The following is a 14,020-nucleotide window of genomic DNA, read 5'->3' as shown; positions in this document are numbered from 1 at the left end:
GAATAGTGCGATTTCATGCTCTACATTTGAGCCTATATTGTTGCAAAAGTTCATGACTCTAGGATGAACTCAAGAGGGGTTTTGCAGTCAATTACTAAACATTATAGTAATATACTATTATTAAGTATATACGAACAGATACCAGTATATGGGTATTTCGGAGCCTAGGCACCGTATAATGGCAGTTTCGTGATTTTTTCAGATTTTTCGTTGGTTGGGTTTTGAGAATGGGTCCGTAAAAGAAATGGCCATTTTTCAGTTCCCGCCCACATTGTGCATTAAATGTCAAAACTGACCAGATTTGAAAAGTACTAACCGAGACAGACAGACAGACAGTAAATCGATTTTAATAAGGTTTTTTTTACGCAAAACCTTAAAAAAGATGGCTTAACACCGGCAATGCTACAATTAGATGTAATTCGCTTGTATATATCCAGAGGCATTTTTTTAACAAATTTCTTTTCATCTTTCTTTCAGATGGCGACATCATGGATTCATTGACCAAATAGCTAAAACCAGCTTATCTTAATACTCAAAATGAAGAGACTCTAAATTGTGTTCTTGAATCTCAGCCAACAGTTCACACTTTGTGACATTGGCAAATCAACACTAATTCAAACTGTGATATATCCCAGATATAGTTGGCAATCGCTTTCATCATTCTTGGAAAGGATATGCCAAAAATGGAACATATACAACGAACTTCAGTATTTGTGATTTTAATTTTTCTATTTTGTATTAATCTGCTTTGCGCGGATAATCTGCATTCCTCGAGTAGAAATTCACAATATCGTAGAACTCGAACTGCGATTAATAATGGCGGATCACGTGTGAAGAAAAATAGTTATGGAAGTGGGACCGTTTCAGCCGCGAGCGGATTTAATGAAGGTGGCGGAAATGGCGCCGGAGTTGATGGAGCACCACTTAGTGCAATGCTTTCTATGATTGGAAATCGTGAAAGGGAGCGAAAACCAAATATTGTTCTGATATTAACGGATGATCAAGATGTCGAACTAGGTGAGTCCACTTACTTGTTTATATTAAATAAGAAAATATGTATTCAATCCAGGAACCATAGTCTACATCTTCCTTCTATTGAAATTAGGAATTCTGAGGAGGGCAAAACTGAGCGAATTCGGATGTTAACAAAATATGTCCTTGCCGTGTTTGTAAATTTTTGAGTTTCACTTTAAAAAGTTTCGATCATCGGTAAGACCCGTTGTAAAGGCATAGTTTAGTAGGAAGAGGCACGAAGGTCCTGATTTGACAGGAGTGCCCTCCCTATAGACTTAATCGCAGGACACGAAATTACTTGGCAGTCATAATCAGAGTCCCTTTGTGACTACCACAGCGGTACTGATTTATACTGACTACAGGCTCAGCATTCATACCAGTGCATGCAAGGCAAATCTAACACCTCTGTGGCACCTAAAGAGTGAGACGCCCGTGTTGTAAAGCAAAACTCTTCACGCTAATCGTACAAGTAGTCCTGCTCGCCATAGGGTCACAATCATAACCATCATGGAACTTCTACAAGGGAGCCAACCGCAAAGAACAGGACCGAGGGCACATTCTCCAGGAATCCTCCTGAAACAGTGAAGCTTCGTGGAAAGAGCCACATCAGACAGACTCGAGTCTGATTGCCAACAGCTTGACTGGATTCAGCTCGGTGCGGAGAACCATAACGAAGCCACCAGTCACATACCGCTCTGCGTACAGTGGTTGATTTATAGTAAAAATAATGCTGCACACTTTCCCGATAGATGCGATTGACTTCCTATAGTTTCAGAGTGGTATCCTCTGTTCCTTTTCCTCCCTCTATAGAACTCTAGAATAGCCAGTGGTGGAACACTTTTATTTCTACTATTATTTGATTGCCAAAATCCCCAAACAGGTTTCGGAAAAAGAAGCAAGTACTTCTAACTGCTTTCCCTTTTTCTTAATGAATTAACCAAACAACACCAATGAACCGAAATAAATAGTAACAAATGCTGCTATTTTTATCAGCCACGCCTTCGTAAGCATTGAACGTCATCTGGTGTTTAGCATTTTCTTCAGCGCCATAGTGATACATTATTTTCAGTCCCCAACTCTTGATTAATAAGCTATTTTCAGCATTGATTCGATTCTTTCTTGCAACTTTTTTTGAGCTTGAATGCTTACGAGCAATGCCTGCGCTAAAGAGGGTGTGCATTCGATTTTCACTCAGTAGAACCATTCATGTCCTCCAAACGTACCCCATGAGACCAGCCCAACTAGGAGATAGGTTCGCTTTCACCTGTTAGTTAGATTTCATGTAGCATCTGGGGTTAAAGAACTGCACGTGTTCTGGTTCCTCCTTATAATAGTCTCATTGCTCTTTGAGGAACTGCATAAGGTGGCAATTTGTTCCACGGTCAATGTTCATTTATGTACATTTGGGACAACCACCGACCGGTGGCTTGTTGTACTAACGATTATATTACTCTTTTCTCGTTGCGTACTTTTATTCTGCGTTTGCGTCCATGGTTGCTTTAATCAACACTGCCTCGGATAACGTCCTAAAGACATTTTAAATCCTCAAGACCATTAGATAGTGTGCCGAATTTAATTTATTGCGGTTCTCGGAGCTGGTTTTCGTGGATATGGGAAACACATCCAACACTGGAAATCGCATCATTGTAGCTAGTATGCTCCGTAATGGCATTGGGCACGTTTCAGCATATTTTTTTAACCCTTCGAATATCAACCTTGCGGCTTATTCTAGGGGCTCCTTTGAGCTCAACTTAGTGTCGATCTTCACCCCAGGCATTTGGTAGTTAGTTCAAAATGACCGCATGTCTATTGACTTTCTACTACTACTATTCTCACTTGTCAAAATTAAACTTGCCGTTTACAGTCACGGCCTTCCTGTTCATACAATGTCAAGGTCAGATGCTAAATGCAGCAACTGTGGACAAAATTATACTGTCAATTATAGAGGAAGTGTGCCTGTTCAAAGATGCGCGCAACAAAAAACTCTGTGGCTAAAACACAAACTCTGGCTAGCTCCGTTAACTTACCAACCCCACATATTCGTCCTGGAGTGCGACTTGCTGATATAGTGAAAAACGAAATCGAATAATCTGAATCAATTCATGAAAACTATCAGCACCATTATCCAAAAACTAATAAAGAACCAGAATATAATTGCAGATCCTTTTAAATAAAAAATAAATACCAATTGCTTACTGGAATATAAACGGCTTAAGCCAAGACAACGTTTAAGTTATCCTCTTCTTGAAAAATCATGACACTGATCTGTTTCTATAATCGGAAACTCACTTCATAGAAAAAAATAACAAGTTCAATGTTTCCGGCTATCTTTTTAAGGTTTTGTGTAAAACAAAATGTTATACTGTCTGTCTGTCCGTCACACGCATTTTTCTCGAAGACTGTAGCAGCGATTGACACCGAATTTGGTGGAAAAGTGGCAACTGTGAACGCTCACGCATACAGTAAGTTACATCCTGTTACGTCGAATTTAAGGGGGGTCCCCATGCATGCAAAAGGGGGGTGTGAATTTTTGTCACCAAATATAGTCATTTAAATATCTCGGTTAGTACTGGTCTTAGTTTTGACATTGGTTCAAAATGTGGGGTGTTCGGGGGGTCAAAAATGATCATTTAATTAACGGGGCCATTCTCAGAAACTGCTCAACAAAAAAATCTAAAAAAAAATCAAGAGGCTGCCACTATATGGTGACTAGGATCCGAAATACCTTCCACAGCAATATCCCTTCAAATAAAGTTAATAATAGTATATTATTATAATTTTCAGTTATTAGCTGCAGAACCTCCCTTAAGTTCAACCTAGCACCACGCAGCAAAGTAGGCTATAATATAGAGCTTGGTCATACCAAGTTTGGTGGAGATCGCACTATTATAAACAAAGTTATAATAGGTTAAAATTGTCACTTCTTTGGAAATTCAAGATTTTGAATGTCAATATTACCCGGAAGTGAATATTCCCACATAATATATGCATATATTACGTGTTACGTATTAATGGGACAAATTCACATGGGAAGTAACCAATAAGGATTTCATTCAAGCAACCTGGCTATGTCTGCAGATGTGGTCAGGAGAACTTCTCTTACCATCGGCTTATTGCCCTTCGCGATTTAAAATAACAAAAGAGTAGTTTACTCAGTTCTTCAGAACTTTAGGGAACAAATTCATCGCCGCTGGAGATTTCAATGCAAAGCATACCCACTCGGGTTCAAGGTTAATATCTCCTAAAGGTAAAGAACTGCATGAGGTAGCCTTAGGCAAAAAATTTGACCACGTATCAGCAATCATTCTACTTACTGGCCGGCTGATATCAACAAAAGGGTCCCTAAAGGAATCCCGTTATTATCGCGGTGCAAAATAAGCTGAAGCACAATAACTCTCAACATGGACTGATGAACAAATCCACCAATTGGCAAATATTCAAAAAGAAAATCAACAATAGCGTTTCGTTGGACGATCTATTAATCCGACATCGACGAAGTGCTTCAACATTTCAACAAAATGTTAGTGGAAGCCGCCTCTATAGCAACACCAAATATTTCCAAGAGAGTCGAATTCAAAGAAGTCAATTCGTCGAAAATTTTCAAGCTTTTACGGGATAAAAGACTAGCACGAAGGGAATGTCAACTGCATAGGTCTCCTCAAGCAAGAAGCAGACTCAATGAAACCACGAAATAATTTAAATCGGCACTTATAGAGAATCAGGAGTCTGATATTCAACGATTCCTGGGCGGGCTGTCTGCTTCTGAATCCAGTGACTATTCATTATGGCATGCAGCTAAAAATATTAATACAACTACCGCAGGAAATCGGGCTAAAAGTAATGAGGACAAAGCCAAAGCATTGGCAGAACACTTGGAGGAAGTATTTCAACCAATCGATCTTCAAATTCCATTTGAACTTCCCAGATGTCCAAAACAAAGCAGAGGTTCCAGGTGAAATACAAAGATATTCTTAATGAACAACATAAGATCAGAGCGGGAGTTCCTCAGGGGAGTGTACTCGGTCTTGTACTGTATCTTATCTATACGGCCGGTTTTCCTGTTAGCGGGTTAATGATTATAGCTACCTTTGCCGACGACACCGCAATCTTAAGTTCATACTGAGATCCAAAACCAGCTTCTTTGCAACTGAAATTGCAACTAAGGGAAGTGGAAAACTGGCTTCAAATGTGGAGAATGAAAGTTAACGAATCGAAGTGTATACAAGTAACTTTCACCTTGCGAAAAGGAAATTCTCCTCAAGTGAAGATCAACAACATGGCTATTGCCCAATCGGATAACGTTAAATGCCTGGGAATGCACCTTGATAGAAGACTCACTTGGAAACAGCAAATAGAGGCGAAAAATCAACAACTTCAACTTAAGTTCAACAATTGTTTGTGAATGCTTAACAAAAAATCACCACTTTCTCTCAACTGTAAGTTGTTGATCCACAAATCGCTGCTTAAACCTGATTGGACTTAAGGGATTCAACTGTGGGGATCTGTCAAATCATCTAACATCTGGTGCTCCCTGGTATTTCGGCAACGCCGATTTCCATTTAAACTTAGAGACCAGTGGAAGAAATTGGGTGTTCCGCTAATAAACAATAACCAGAGTGAAGAGACACCCCAACACAATGGCTAAGAGAATTTTGTCAAGAGGCTGAAAAGAATCGACCCTGGATCTCGGAAAGGTGTCTGTACTTGCATCAGTTTAAAGAATTTGCTCTATTTCTCTTCCCACTCCCTAAAAATTTGCTCCTTAACGTATTTTGGATTAAAGAAAACAAAATGGCAAAATAAAAAATAATATATACATGTAGCTGATTAAACAGAAAATCCCCCGCAATGGCATGGAATCATGTTAATAATATACTAGTTTTAAGAATTGAATGTATTTGGAGGTTCCGATGTATGGTTGAAATCGAATAATAAATATTTATTCAAAAAAAGAAAAAATACTCTAGGGCAAAAATTCTGACCTTTTCTGGGAGGGGAAGTACCAAGTGTTGCCCTAAAATGTACTCTCTGGGTCCTCGTTGGTTCCGTAACTGAATATCCGAACGGTAAGTTTTCCCGACTGTTTATGCGAAGTTGAAGATATATTTCATCTTCAGAACTGAATTAGATAACAACAAAAGACTTACAAAGTCGCTGTGACGCATAATTTCTCTTTTTAATGATTGGTAAACGCCACTGTCGATCCTTTCTATTGGCCTTCCTATTGCGTCCACCAGATGTTTTAGCCTGTAAGACTGACCACGTTCAAATCTCCAGTGAATAATTTAAACGAATCTCTCCATAACAGTTCCATCCAGTTCTATATGGCTGGTTATTCGTTAACCACTCATTTTTGATCTGAGTGAATATTGCTTACTGGCCACTACAGGTACAGCGTTCACTAAAATGCAAATCAATTCTCCCAGTTGACGCGGCACTCATATATTTCAGATCCACTATAAACTCTAAACCTCCTCCTCGGAAAGTAACAACGGGGAGGGGGGGGGACGTAAAAACAGATATGACTAATTTTTTAAAACTATTACCACAAATGCATAAACTTTCAGACCGCTACCAATTTATTTATCAGAACTACATGCTGTATAAGATAGTTAACCATTTGGATGCTTTATGTACAGCCCTTCCTTTTTGTAGAATTCAATTATACTTCGTCGAAAACTATTGTAGACTTTGACGATATCGTCCTCACCGATGCTATACCACTCGCTTTGTACTCGTTCAAGTAAAGGTTGACGACTGCTTCTTTTAGCCCGCAAATTTAATTAGATGAGTTACCAGGCCAATCCGCCCAAACCCTAGGAACGTACTGTATGGCCTTCTGGATATTGGCTTGCACAGTGTGAAAGCGATATATTGCTTCGTGGTATTACAATCAGATTTGAGTGCAATTCCTGTAGATTGTCAAAATTCGATTTCCCGCAATATGCGAATGGTCTAAAACCCATCGAGGTATGATTCGGGTCACTGAGCTGACCCGCACGAGCATCTGTACTACAGCGGGCGAGTGCGGAATTCGTATTCACTAAAAACTACTCCCGCTCTCTCCAGCCGTCATTTAGATATAAGTTCGCGGGATGGGTTTGCTTTTAGGCATTCTTGCTTCTCGCTATCTTCATTCTTACTTCATTCACCAGTTCGTCCTGTATTTTTATAATTGTGGAGGAAACCGCAAGTAGACCTCAGCTTCTCCGCACGCTCCTTCCTCATGTTCATTCACTCCATTCCAAATCTTGGGCTGTGAAACATCACATGTTCTGGATTCTCCGGTGTGCCACTGCATATAGGATAATTCGGCGAGTCATTCAGCCCAAAAGGGTGCAGATACTGCCTGTACCAACCACTGCACTGGGTCAATATTGGGAATCAGGCTATGTGTTTATCGACCTTTTGAAGGCTCAGCCCATCATCCCCGTCCCCTTCAGCCTTTCCTGGCGTGTCCGTCACGTAAGCCTTCACACCTTTTAAGTCCCTTGCAACAATCCCCGCTGTGATGATGTACTCTTTGGAGTGCCCATCCATACTCTCTCAGAAAGTCCTTTCTAAGAGGTAATTCTTGACTAAATTCGCCAAGTACCCGGGAACACCTATGTCAGCCAATGCTCCTTCAATTCGGCCCCAGTTGGTCCCCACCAGCATTCAGTGCGTGTTTTACCAAGCTTACTACCGTATTTATTGCATCCACGGTAGTGGGTGGATACTGGCGCAACTACGACACTATGGGGAAAATACTACAGCGTGTAATCTATAACAGACCGCTCCGAATGCTGAGAGCCAAGGAGACCTTTCAAATCGACAGTATGGGTTTCGTAAAGCCAGATCGACAATCAACAAACAAATTGGTTGCTGGCTCGGCCGAAGAGGCAATTCACGGAAAGGATAGTGCCAACAAATATTGCGTAGTGGTAAATACGGAAATCGTTGGTGAAGATCGGTATTCTCACCTATCGATATCTATTTATTTAGAACGAAGGATTTAGTTTGACACAGGTGAGAGAATGTTGTGTCCGCAAGTGTCCCACAGGGCTCCGTACTGAACCCACTATTGTGAAACATCATGTATTTCATCGTTTGGTTCCGGAGGAAGCCAGGGTAGCAGGTTAGCCCGTAGACATAGCACTGGTTGCAGTGGCAAAGCGTCTAGAAGATGCTAAGGTAAATTCATGCGAAGCTATTAATTCTGTCACGGCTTCATTAGAGAGTTTTGCTTTGACACTTGCGTCGCCAAAAACAAAAGTAGCCCTCATCATCAAGCGTCATAATCGAAATTACATTCGCATTAACGTTAAGAAACATGCCATCACTTCCAAGCTGCACATCGAATAGTCATGAGAGGTGCAAAGCTCAGTAATAGCCAACGCGTGCAGTATGCTTGCGATAGAACATTCACTACGAATTTGGCCACGATATACTTATAGGCCATTTATGGTCACAGTAATGAGCTCAATCTTACTGTAAGCAGCCCCGCTTGGAGAAAGGGACTTCAGATTTTTCTCAGCGCTCACAAACTGAATGGAGGCTCTTCTAGACTGTCCCAGATTGTACAACATCTTGGCAGATTAGATGACGAACACATGCAATACAAAGTCCATCTCTTGTTCATAACAGACGAAGAAAGCCGAAAGTGAGAGATCTGTAAATAGATGGAAGGAGCGTTAGGAACGCTTGGCAAAGGGTCGGTGGATACTGTATGGAGTATACCTTGCAGACAAAAACTTTACAGCTCAGGCTGAAGTACGTACGATCCCAGGAGCAACAACCCCAGCAGGACCCTGTGGGCGTTAAGCAATTTTTTATCACCGCAAAAATTTTTCAAGAGTGAAGAAATCATTTGGATATATATATATATAAATTGAAAACGGTGGAACTAGCCTAGATAGTTGGTCACTTTTGCGTAAAGGTAGACGAAATCTCGTATGCCCTAGCAAAACAGAGTTCAGTTCAAGTAGTTAATGCTGCAGCATTTAGGCTTTGCCACCTCTCATTATGGAAAGCTTGTTCTCGGTTTTTGCAGACAACCTGAGCCAATGCTGCTGACATTCCAGTTACTGGTTCCGGTCCTGGAATGAGGGAGGTTGAACCATCTTTTGCTAAGGCATCCTAAATTGCATTTCCCTCTACACCACAATGACCAGGTACTCAGAGTACTTCAACCGAATTGAATCAAGAAATAGAGTTCAATCGGTTTCTATACTCCTCAACTATTTTCGAGAAAATCAAAGGCGTTGAGTAGCCGCCTTCAGTGCAGCCTGGCTATCGATGCAGATTGCAATGCCCTTCAGTCGCTCGGTAATCACCCAGGTTACTGCGCTTAAGGTCACATAAATACATATACGCGCCTGAAAAATTGTTACATATTCTTCCAAAGGTTCCGTTTTTACTCGAAAGGTAGACTCCTGCTTCAGATGCTGTTCTATTTTAGAGCCATCGGTCTTGAAGACTTCCGCATATCCCGCCACGAATTTCTGCCGCACTTATAACGTAACATAGTATAGCATAGCATAACATAATGATCCACTTGATTGAAATATAATTCGCATCATGCTCTCTGATTAGTGAGTGCGACCTTAGAGTCATCCCAGGAATGTGACGCTCAACCAGTCTCTCCAAACATTTCAGTAAGAATGATGTCAAGCTGATCTGTCTGAAGTTCTTTGGATTTGAGTAGTCATCGCCCTCAGGCTGGTATGAAGACTACCTTAACCTTCTGCCAAGAGGTAGGCACGTAGCCCAAAGCAAGATATGCTGGAAAAGTATTTCTTAGCAGTTGCTCTAAGTGCTCTATACCTTACTTTAATATTGCTTGATAGATACCATCCATACTTTAAAGTACTTAAAGGACAGTATGGCAGCTCTCACTTTTTCATCGGTAGCAACCGCTTTTACATGAGAAAAATATATCGACCGTCATGCAGTTTTGTCAGCCTCGCTGCTAGCAGATAGGAGGAGGCCCTTGCCTGCCGCCCGTTATTTTGACCAACTTTTGCGGTCTGTAGCATATACCCTCCTCCCCCCCTAATGCGAAATAGAAAACAGAGACATATGGCGCGGTCGGGGTATAACCAAGTTTCCTCACACGGTATCGTCAAAAACATGATCAGTTTTGATTTCTTTGAGTTTTCCCATATCCTCATCTATAAAGGGTCTCATGTTTTCATTAGTTTGCGGTGTCTGGTTTGCGAATGAAGTCAGTTCTGTTCACATGGGTGGTGTCACTTTCTTCCGTTTCTTCCGTAAAAAGTGTACAAGAAGTTACTAACGGGGAGGGTTTACTAGATAGTGCCTACGCTAGTGCGGTTCGGCCACTGTATGCATTATTTTTCGCGTGCAGCTCCATTATGGAAAAATCACCGAAGATGCTGCAATTTGATCTATTTTCTACTAGTCGAAGATCATCATTATTTTTTGCTATCAAAATGTACATAGTTTCCCGACATGATTAAATTTCAATCTATCCAGGGAAAAGAGAAGCACCATATGATGACTGTCCCTAAGCATCTACAGACTCTTTTGGTCCAGGTCGAACACCTAGTTGAAACTCTGCATGTATGTATATTTCTCCTTCCTGTCATTCATGAACTTTACCCAGTGTCCGAACTCAATGCCCGGGTTCTGCTCACCCAACATGCGGATAATATCCCCTGCCTTATTTCGAGGGCCAGGTATCCAATATCCGGCATGTTCTGCCCACAAAGTGAACTTGAAGAAGCACTCAAAGCTGCTATTATCTGCTGGAGTTACTTTAAAACAGCCTCTGCAGTGCGCTGCAAATGAAGGAGCCAATCCGAACCTTGATTGTTAAATCTTGACTTTATTCAAGGCTGAAGCATTTTCTTCCACTAGCACTCCCGGAGGATAATAAATTGTCCCTTTGGCATTTTGGCATCCTTAGAGGAAATTCCCCCGATACTGACCAAAAATATATCTCCAGCCTGCGCATAGGTCCTTTTCTTTCCCGTCTTCATGTGCGTCTTCTTATGGGGGAGGACCAGCTTCGTTGGGATCTCTCTCACTGGTTGTGTTGTCCACCACAAATGTGTTGCTTTTACGCTACTTTAGCACATTACCGCTGGCAGAAGAGTCTGCTGGGTCCAGTGTGGATCTTATCGGAGTTACCAGTTTGTCGCCTGCTTCCACATAACATTCCACTTCCTTGCGTCCGATTTCTTTGAACATTACCGCATCTGGTGGTGCAACCACGTCCATGTTCTCATACCCAATGTGCTTCACCTTCTTCTGCAGTCACTCGTTCCGCCGCCGGCTTAGAGCCGTTCCAAGTTCATAATGTTTTGGCTGCTTGGCTCCATGTTCACATGTCGACATTACACCAGTAGCGCTCACGTTACCAGCTTCCATTTCTTCCACTTTCCCTAGTAAGGGTGAAAGAGAAGGCTTTGACAGGCAGAATTCAGCCTGCAGACCCTACTCTTTAGTGGCTGGCTGTCTATCCTTTCTCTTCCGCTTAAGGGTATATTTGGCCGGGAGCACAGCGGACGGGCCAGCCGTAGTCGCGTTTACAGTTTCTTCCAAGGTGAGAGTTTCTACCTAGACACGGAATGCAAACTTCAAACTGCATTCCACAGCTTTCTCCGTAGAGCGCCATAAAACAATCCCCGTCTCAGCTGCGTCCTGATGGACTTCTTACAGCTTGGCGAGTTCAAATCCAAAACTTCGATATTCATATTTTTGACACCTATAGTGCAATAGTAGTAAATTACTGCAGGTTTCCCCAATGTGTTACTGAGATTGTATTTCTTTAAGATAATAGTAGTGTGGTATTTCCATCAAACTTTCCAAGATCATGCTTGATATGCTCCTATATTTCCAAAATATAATTATATACTGTCATTACCTTTATTTGATTAGATATTGGAATCAAGTGTATTTTGGGGGCGGCATAGATATTATCATAATTCCTTTCAAATTTTTGAGCCGCACAATTTTTGAGGACAGGTCCTTGAAATAAGCGTTCATTTTCTGATTCTCACCCCTCCCATTCTTTTCAACTAATATTAAAACTTCTTCGGAAAGTGGTAATCGAGACCTTTCACTAGATACCTCACATCACTATTTGCATATATGGGAACATCTACTCCCTACCTTTCTACCTTAAGCTCAACGTAGAGCAGCGTCTACTGCATTTATTGGGATTTATACTTTGAACTTTCTGGCGCCGACAGGTGTAACCGTTTTTGAGACTTTCCTCAGATCCTAGTAAACCGATCTTAATGAAGTTTTGTTTTACCCAAAATCTTATAAAAAAAGAGTGGATCCAAAACGTTCTCTTAACTGAGAAGTTGTTTCATTCTTAACTGATACGTCATTATTACCGTAAAACCAAGGAAGTAAAATACTCAGTTTTCGATCTCCAACTTGTTCAAACTGAAAGCGAAACGCTCCAACTAACTCAGACTAATTATTCTGAATAAAAAGGAAAAGTAGCAAGAAAGCTTGCAAGAGTTGGCACAGAATGATGTCTTGTAGAAGAGTTATAGGTAAGAAAAGAACCACTGGCCCGTACAGCCCGCGAAGAATCCAGGACTTTCTAGGTCATGTATTAAGAATGAGGCACCCGTACGTGTGACACATTTATCAAACGTAAATTTGTTGCAACGCTTTGTTTACGTTGATTTGAATGATTTATTTGAGAAGGAAGCTAGATAGATTATGGCGCGCAATAAGAACTGAATAGTTTTATTTTCATGAACAATACCAATACCAATAACTCAATAAATACTGAGTTATTACCAATGAAGACCTTTGTAACACAATGTTTCTATCTAAACCTCCTGAAGTATCAGATCCTATGTTACTTCAGCGAACTGTATAATATATTGCCTACATATCACTTCATTTTCATATTTTGCAGGATCGTTAAACTTTATGCCGAGAACGTTGCGTCTGTTACGAGATGGTGGTGCCGAATTTCGACATGCTTATACAACCACACCTATGTGTTGCCCGGCCCGTTCATCCCTTTTAACGGGTGTGTACGTGCATAATCATATGGTATTCACAAATAACGATAATTGCTCAAGTCCAACGTGGCAAGCAACGCACGAGACACGCTCCTTTGCCACATACCTGTCGAATGCCGGCTACCGAACAGGATACTTTGGCAAGTATCTGAACAAGTACAATGGCTCTTATATCCCGCCGGGATGGCGTGAGTGGGGTGGGCTCATTATGAATTCTAAGTACTATAATTACAGCATCAACATGAATGGACAGAAGATTAAGCATGGATTCGATTATGCCAAAGTAAGTATGAACATGAAGGATAAGGTTTGTAATTTATTGCAAATTGTCCCACATCCTTTCTGATTTGATATTGTTTGAACTTCCTTGTTTATTGCTTACGAGAGGCACTTTATTTTGAGTAAAATTTCTCGCATCCTCATCACTTATAGATTTTTATTCAATCCTTCAATATTTTCTCTGTAATGAATATGGTGTGCTGCAGTAAACTCATTCCATCTATAAAGCACACAGTCAAATTCGATTTTCCTTCCTTTTTTCTAGGATTACTACCCAGACTTAATAGCCAACGACTCAATAGCTTTCCTGCGCCAATCGAAACAACAAAATCAACGGAAGCCGGTAATGTTGACTATGAGCTTTCCGGCGCCTCATGGTCCTGAAGACTCGGCTCCGCAATACAGCCATCTCTTCTTCAATGTAACGACGCATCAGTGAGTATTTATTCTAAGAACCTCTTGACATCTTTTTCGTTTTTAAGGTTTTGTGTGAAACAAAACCTTATTAGAATCGAGACGGTGTCTGTCTGTCCGTCTGTCCGTCTGTCTGTCTGTCTGTCTGTCTTTTTTTTTTTTTTTTGTTGAGGAGGTGGAAATCTTCAAAAAGACACTGGTCTGGACACACCAGCGTGTGGGATTTTTACCCACTAAAACCACCCCCGACTCCCTCCCTGCCCCGCGGAACCACCATAAGGTATTACATCACGGGGCGGAGTCAGCTCACTCTAGCT

The 14,020-nt window shown here is 41.1% G+C and overlaps 1 protein-coding gene across 7 annotated transcripts in view; it reads left to right on the top strand.

The window, feature by feature from the left end:
- The window catches only part of LOC119659248 (extracellular sulfatase SULF-1 homolog), a 334,413-nt gene that overhangs the window by 252,460 nt on the left and 67,933 nt on the right, over window positions 1-14,020 (top strand). For all 7 annotated transcript variants that reach the window (XM_038067232.1, XM_038067230.1, XM_038067227.1 and 4 more), the window contains 3 exons: window positions 478-1,017; window positions 12,902-13,293; window positions 13,555-13,724. In XM_038067232.1, coding sequence (XP_037923160.1) covers window positions 675-1,017; window positions 12,902-13,293; window positions 13,555-13,724 — 905 coding nt within the window. In that variant the 5' untranslated portion in view covers window positions 478-674. The remainder of the gene's footprint in view (window positions 1-477; window positions 1,018-12,901; window positions 13,294-13,554; window positions 13,725-14,020) is intronic.

The sequence above is a fragment of the Hermetia illucens genome, chromosome 6, assembly GCF_905115235.1.
Source record: "Hermetia illucens chromosome 6, iHerIll2.2.curated.20191125, whole genome shotgun sequence".
NCBI lineage: Eukaryota > Metazoa > Arthropoda > Insecta > Diptera > Stratiomyidae > Hermetia > Hermetia illucens.
The sequence above is the reverse complement of the archived record's forward strand: the minus strand, read 5'-3'. Positions and strand labels throughout refer to the sequence as shown.